Source organism: Echeneis naucrates, chromosome 6, assembly GCF_900963305.1.
Source record: "Echeneis naucrates chromosome 6, fEcheNa1.1, whole genome shotgun sequence".
NCBI lineage: Eukaryota > Metazoa > Chordata > Actinopteri > Carangiformes > Echeneidae > Echeneis > Echeneis naucrates.
Window position 1 is genome coordinate 384,985 of NC_042516.1, and position 7,716 is coordinate 392,700.

The following is a 7,716-nucleotide window of genomic DNA, read 5'->3' on the forward strand; positions in this document are numbered from 1 at the left end:
TTACCCTGTCCAACAAATGAAACCTCTCCAATCGTACGTCAGATGCTGCTCCGACACGTGACCGCGGGAGGCAACAGAGAGAAGAGTTTCGCAGACAGTATGGCAGAGCAGGCGGCAGCGGCTAATACAGGGTGAGTGTCTTCTCCAACACAACAGTAACCAACTGAGTTCACTTAGTCACAGTGTTTGGCAATTCAACGACATGGTGAAGTCGTGTGCGTAGAGACTGTTGTAATGCACTAGTTGACATCGGTCAGGCATTGCCCTGAAGTTGAAGTGGGCCGAGCTGTGATGTGACACTGATGGGGACACACACACATACATACACACACACATTATGACACGTGACAGTGAACTTAAAGGCAAACAAACCTAATCGGCTGCAGTTGACGATTTAGTTATAGAATGACTAGCTGTAAGGCAAGGGGTGTGTTGCTATCAGACATAAGTGCTTTATGCTGAAACTTGTGTATCTCTTGTCATCAGTAAGCCGTGGCCTTTGCCTTCAAACCCTTCTTGTTTCCCTCTGCTCCGGCCTCAGGCTACCTCACAGAATGCTGTCTGCGGTGGGTGTCGACGGGCTTTTCAGCGGTTTGTGGGGTTATGTGGACTCCACGGTGAAGTAAGTTCTTGTGCTGAAGGAGACCCCACTGTGCCCAGGTGCAACTCCTCACATCAAAACACTGCTCGTGTTTCAGAGGAACTTCAAAGTCCCCGTCCACTGAGAAAACCACTCTGCCTGCTTCACTGTGCACAGTTCTGTAGCTCCACTTTCATATTTGAACACAAAAAACGCGTACTCATGTAATCTTAAATTTTATGTGTGTGCCCAGAAATGATTTTATAGCATCTCAACTAGTCTGGGCAAGTATTTGAATTACACCAGAGTGATGAGGAAGCACAAAATCTCTAGCACATGCTGGAGAGTGTGCTGTGATTGGTGTTTTCCTGCACACTGGAACATACATACATAACATACAAAATCAATGACCTTTCTGCAATATGTCTGTATGTATATGTTATTTAATTAAAAACTATATATATATAATGTCTTTAATTAAATGCAAAAATTCAGTCAAGCAGAAGTAACAGTGTGGCCAACAGTCATAAAATGAGTACCACAGCATATAAGTAGTTTTTGTTTTTGATAAGGCAGAAAGAAAATCTATGCCATTACACACAAAACCATTATGATTCTATTCATCCTGAACCTCATCAAATATGAATGATTAGTGTCAATGACAAAAATGTTTCATGCCACACAATGACTTTTGAACATATACCACCGAAATTGAATCAGTTGATCCTTGAGTCCAACTTAAGGCAAATTTTTTTAGAAGTTCCTACGCCAACACAGAAGTATGAAAATATCAGATACAAATAGTGCAATTTATATTTAATATCTTCTTTTTGTGAACCCACTGTGGTGGGTGTGCAACAGGACTGCAACAAATCCTACTTCCAAGGATATGCATTATACTGATGGGACTAAGGGTAGGGTACAGTAGGTTGAGGCATATTCAAATGTCAGCCCTCAGTGATGTCAACCATTGGTCTGTGCGCTGCCACTTTGAGGCCTCAAGTTTGTAATTTGTCTTTCACTATATTGTTTTTTAAAACCAGAAGAAACCATATTTGGAGGAGAAGATGGAGCTTAGGAGGACTTGAGGCTGAATATGACCTGCTATTTAATAGGAACAAGTACTGAGCTATGTACTTAATTAATTATGATGATTTCACCTAGACTTCAATATAATCTGGCTTCTTTTTACAACCAGTACAGTGGCCTGATGGTCAATCAATAGACTGCAAGGTTAGCTTTGGCTAACAGTTTACTGGTATATACGATTATCTGTTAAACTCCACCTCATGTGATCAGAGACATCAAACTAATAAGATAGCACAAACAGTACCTAGTTTTTGTAATAAAGGGTCATGTGGCTTCACTTGTGAAGGTTGTGTTGTTCACACCCTCTACTCACTATCCATGAACCTTTAATTGGAACCCTAAACACTGATTGCTCACTGCTATTGAGATGCATTGGAGGGTAGTAGGAGTCCACTATATTGGGTTTAATAATTCTATACATTTGAAAAGAACAAAAAAAATATTAATTATTTGTTTTACCAGGATGGCCTAGCAATCTTCCTCTATTTTGCATAGATGTGAGAGGGCTGAATGTTGACTAATGGATTTGACAGACCAAAATGGACCCGGTAGCCTTGCTGTTCTGCGATTGCATCTGTCTTTACTGCACTTTATTTCGGCAGCTCTACAAATAGTTGCACCACAGTACTTCATGAAATAAAAATCAAACAAAACAACAGGGAAGGAGTTTCATCATCATTTGTATCCCTAAACCACACAGTGTCAAAGAGCCTGTCTTGGGAATCAGAGAAGTACACTCTGTTTCGTACAGAGGCCAATATAATGCTGTTGTGATATTGTGATTCCTATTTGAATCCGAAGTTTCTTTTTTGCATGTCTTCATTATACCAAGTTCCCTGTCATCTGTCGTTAATGTAGGTGATGCTCATCAACGTTTTGTCTGTGTAGGTGGTGCTGGATCCCCAGTTGGTTACCATCGTGGTGTCCCACTTCTAAAAGCCAGCTGCAGACTGCAGAGGACAAGATGCTAAGATGTGAGGAACAGTGCCATCTGTCTGTATGAAACTTTTTTTTTTTTAATAACTTTGCCCTCTCATTTCCCCCTTCCCTGTCTTGACAGGTGTAGACATTCCTTTCTCCAAAGAGTACGTCCCTATCTCCAGTGGCAACCAGCTGTGGACCCTGATCTTTAGCAACGATGGCGTCAAAGACAAAACTCCCATGGTTCTGCTTCATGGGTTCGGAGGTGGTGTGGGCCTTTGGGCTCAAAACCTTGATGCTCTCTCTCAGCGTCGGCCTATCTTTGCTCTGGACCTGCTGGGCTTTGGACGCAGCAGCAGACCCCAGTTTTCCTCAGATGCCCAACAAGCAGAGGAAGAGTTTGTGGACTCTTTAGAACAGTGGAGGGTTAAAATGGGTCTTGAGTCCATAATCCTGCTGGGACACAACCTTGGAGGATACCTGGCTGTTTCATACTCTATTAAATACCCAGACAGGTGAGTGCAAGTGTCTCTTATGTTACTGTAGGGTTGTGTTTTTAATTTAAAAGGAATCTTTTATCTTTAGGTGCAGACTTAGTTTATATGAATGTGGTGTAATAAAGTTATACCTGGGGAAATGTATATGTTTTTCAGACTTTAGGAGGTGGACGTAGGTTTTTATTAAAAGAGCTAGAGTCAGAGAGAGATTATTATCACAGAAAAATGTAATTCATTGTGATTCATTACACATAGATTTGGATGAGTACACCTTACAGTTCGTGGAAATCTAAAATTCAGTATGCCAATATATAGGAATATTTCCTGTAATCAACCAGAAAAGGAGTCACAATACAAAATGTTCAATTTATGTGATTTATACATTTCATAGTTGCTCAGGCTCCTTTCAACCGAATTAATGAATCAGAGCTGTGACTTGTTTGTATTGTTGGGTCATGTATTTCTCATATTCCTCAGCAGAGAGGGATCTATCTGTTGGGTTTGGTTTTTCTGGAGCTAAAAGGAGGGAAACAATGGGCTTTACTTTCATCTTGTGGCCTAGTATCTGCCCACTATCTAGATATTAATGAAATTATGTCAACGTTGTCTTTACTAGTTGCCTCTGTTGACTCCAGGTGACCAAAAAATGTGCTTTTTGTAGGTTTAATCAAGTGCGCTTAGCTGCATACCCATGTTTCAATAAACCAGAATTATGCTTTAGGTATTGGTTAAAAAACACAATACTTGAATAGTGTTTTGAATAATGATTCTGCCCTTTCTGTGTTAACATGGTTATAGCAGAACATTCCAGCATCCTTACAGGATATAGCTGTATCAGTGTGTTGGTTGTAGGTGCTGGCAGCCAGTGATAACAGCAGCCTCTCTCCTCCCACCAGAATCTATCTCTCCAGAGTCATCTATTCTCACTAAGTCTCCAGCTCCAAGTTCCCAGTGGCGCCTAGCTCTACCCGAAGGACATTGGATAAAACATCCTCAGTCCCTTATCACCTTCCTTCATCACTGACGCTCAAAAAAAAAAAAAAAATCCCTCTTTCCGCCCTCTTATATCTCAGTGTTCCAAATGGCCTTTTAATTATAACACAAGATGCTCTTGATCTAAGATGTATGCTGAAGAAGCTTTACTTGAAGAGAATAACAACTCAGGTCCACAATTTGTACTGGGTACTGTGTTCGACAGTGTCATGCAGTGTTGTACAGTTGGTATAGAGCTTAGGTCGTTTGTGGTGTGTGTGCTTGTGAGGAGAGTTGATGAGTGTTTATGGTAGCATGGTATCCACTGAAGTTGTTGAAATCAATGATTGCGACAATATTAGCACATTAAAGATATTTATCTTAATAATGTTTTTATATTCTTGTCTTGCAGCTTTTATCTAAGGATTGCGGGTTTGCATTGAATACACTGAATGAAAGTATATTTTCATATCATATGATTTCTGTTGGTCACAGTAACCTTTCATGTGTACAGCAGAGGTGTACAGTAACACTTCTTAAGGACATATCTTAGGTATTTCTCATATTCCACAGCAGAAAGTTATTATGATATAGCCAATCCACTGCAAGTTGTTATGATCAAGTACACAGCGATCATGGGTTAGAGGTCATGCATTGCATTTAAGGTTCTATAATCAAAGATCAAATCAGAAAGGATTAATGAAGTGTTCATATCTGCAGTAAAGAACCAGGAACACTATTAGGTTAGCCTGCACTTGACTAATGAGAGATGTTATATGTTTTTTTGGCAAGATGAAAAGATAAAGTGTCATTTTTACACTTTCCTTTTGAACAGGTTTAACAAGATGTAACTCTTCTCTTAGCTCAGAGGGCCAGGAAAGACGGAGCCATATCAGCTGGATCCACCTGTTTCCATTTAATCTGTTGTCTAGATGCTAAGACACACAAACTAACCTTTCTTCCCAAAACGCCAAACTATTCCTTTTATCATTGTAAGGTATAATTGTGGGTCTGTGACATCTGGTTCACACAACAAAAGTTAAACCTGAATTTTCTTTGGTTCTTTGATGCAGGGTGAAGCATATAGTCCTGGTGGAGCCCTGGGGTTTTCCTGAGCGTCCAGACACAGTAGAGACCGACCACCCCATTCCTATTTGGATCAAAGCCCTCGGATCCATGTTCAATCCCTTTAACCCACTGGCTGGCCTGCGACTGGTAGGACCGCTGGGTAAGACTGAAGAGCATACAACCAGATTTTATCAGCTAGAGCAGATAAAATCTTAACAGTGCTTTAGGGGGTTTGGTTTCAGTGACACCAATAATCACAGAAATTGAGCTACGGAAAAACAGAGCAGGCCTTATACACTATGTAGAACGTGGAGATCAGAAGAATGTGAATGTAGGGTGAAGTCATGACCAACGGCAAGAGAGAACATGTGACAAATAACAAAATATATGCAGCTCAAAACATGTTAGTTATAAGGCCTAAATGAATATGACCATTCTGCTCATTAAGAGCTGTTCCCCTGAAACAGATTTTTTTTTTTTTTTTGATGCAAAGATAAAAAAATATGCACTCTTTCGCCCTCCCTGTGGTTCAAAGTTATGCAGTGTAAAAGAAAAACAAAAACAACTCTGTAATGCTTGGTTTTGAAAAGTTGCCATCTGCAGGTCCCACCCTTATCCAGACTCTGAGACCTGACCTCAAGAGAAAGTTCTCCTCCATGTTCAGCGACAACACTGTGTCAGAGTACATCTACCACCTGAATGCACAAACCCCCAGGTCTGCCCCCTCTCTTGTTACCCTGCCCAGCCTTATTGTTGCTGGGGATCATCTCAATGACTGCAATAAAGGCAATGTCTTTTTTACCCTAGCTACAAGACAGTGTCATGTCTCAACAAGTTCGCTGGGTTGTATTAATTGGTCTTGTGTTGCCACAGTGGGGAAACAGCATTTAAGAACATGACTGTGCCTTACGGCTGGGCCAAGAGGCCGATGCTGCACAGGATGGATCAGCTGGAGCCTTTGATCCCCATCACCATCATCTACGGCTCCCGCTCCAACGTAGACAGCAACTCAGGCAGCACAATAAAAGCAATGAGACCACACTCTTGTGTGGAGATAATAGTAAGTCCATGGTCTCCTGAATGAGACCAAACACTCCTGATTCTCTGTTAAATTATTTTCTGACACTTTTCCCATTTGAGTTCATTTTGGATTTGACAGTTTCTCATCAAAAAATTCTCTCAATAAATTACCAAATGTGGTGCAATAGTATTCTTATAATAATTGTAAAATATACCATATTGTGTTCATATGTTAATTTCTTTCTGAACATTGGCATCAGTCCGATTGGGGAGGGGGCCGGAGAGCATCAGTTTTGCTTTTGAGCGCATTTGTGATCTCTGTCACGCGCTGTGATCATTGGTGATTTTGTGTTTGACTGCATATGGTTTTTCCAGTTATGGCCAGTATGTTCTTATGAGCTCACTGTGACCTTGACCTTTGACCCCTGACCATCTGATTCTGATCATTTCATTCTTGAATGAATGAACCAACAGTGTTAACTGTTGCATCGCTGTGTCGAACTGTGACACCACAGCTGTGGAATACTTAGGAATACTTAATCATGGAAGCCAGCTCTTATTTCTAACCACCTGCCTCTACTCCCACTCTCACTCCTACATGCAGACAATCCGTGGTGCTGGACACTACGTGTACGCCGACCAGCCAGAAGACTTCAACCAGCGAGTTCTGTGTGCATGTGACAAAGTAGCCTGAAATGAAGACGAAGCCTGCCGGTAGGGACTGAAATATGGAGAAAATGGGAAGCATGATTTCTGCAGCTGCTGCAGAACAACATGATCACTGATGTTCACATGTCCCATCAAGTGAGCAGTGAGTCATTCATTTTCTAAGAAACTGAATTCAGCCTTTGAGAAGATATTATTCATCACTTCCCCTACTTCACTCTGTTTAACAGCATTCCCACACTTAGGAGACAAGACTGGATCAAGTGGGGGTTATTTTAGGATTTGTTTTATAATTACATTGTGTAAGGCAAGCACATGCACACAAACATGGTGCTGCAGCGTCTTGGTTAATTCATTTCAATTTCAGTTTTACATTATTTTTGTAGAGTGGAGAAACCAAGAAATGAGGCATTTTGAAATTCTGGCCTTCTGCTTCGCACAGGAGCAACAACAGAGCGTCAGTCTTCCCTTAATCACTGTACATTAGTACTTCAGTTTTGAACATTGCTGTTTATGGGGGTTTGATATACAGGGTGTCTATTGCTGTGTATATTCTCTGCTGCCGGTGAAGAATGAAATAGAGACTTCTGCCGGCCAACAAGTTTTTTAATCAAATCAAATCAGATTTATTTGTATAATGCCAAATTATAACTAAAGTTACATCAAGGCACTTTAAATATAGAGCAGGTCTAGACCAAACTCTTTATAAATTTATTTAAAGAGACCCATAGAAGAGGAGCCTGATAACTGAACGATCTGCCTCCAGATTTACTCTTGGAGACTCTAGGAACCACAAGTAAACCTCCATCTAGAGAGCGGAGTGGCCTGCTAGGACAGTAAGGAACTATGAGCTCTCTGAGATATGATGGAGCTTGGCCATTAAGAGCTTTATATGTTAACAGA

The 7,716-nt window shown here is 40.9% G+C and overlaps 1 protein-coding gene across 1 annotated transcript; it reads left to right on the forward strand.

Annotated features, from left to right (window-relative positions):
* The first annotated feature begins 85 nt into the window (after nucleotides 1-85).
* Nucleotides 86-7,496, forward strand: abhd5a (abhydrolase domain containing 5, lysophosphatidic acid acyltransferase a). Its single transcript, XM_029504511.1, has 8 exons — nucleotides 86-131; nucleotides 542-622; nucleotides 2,558-2,643; nucleotides 2,730-3,105; nucleotides 5,133-5,287; nucleotides 5,731-5,842; nucleotides 6,001-6,187; nucleotides 6,752-7,496. The coding sequence occupies exons 1-8, from the start codon at nucleotides 100-102 to the stop codon at nucleotides 6,839-6,841; spliced, it is 1,119 nt and encodes a 372-aa protein (XP_029360371.1). The 5' UTR covers nucleotides 86-99; the 3' UTR covers nucleotides 6,842-7,496.
* The last annotated feature ends 220 nt before the right edge of the window (nucleotides 7,497-7,716 follow it).

Coding starts and splice junctions, on each gene's coding strand:
- abhd5a (XM_029504511.1), top strand. CDS start 100: ATGGCAGAGCAGGCGGCAGCGGCTAATACAGG. Junction 132..541: donor GCGGCAGCGGCTAATACAGG/GTGAGTGTCTTC, acceptor CTCCGGCCTCAG/GCTACCTCACAGAATGCTGT. Junction 623..2,557: donor TATGTGGACTCCACGGTGAA/GTAAGTTCTTGT, acceptor TTGTCTGTGTAG/GTGGTGCTGGATCCCCAGTT.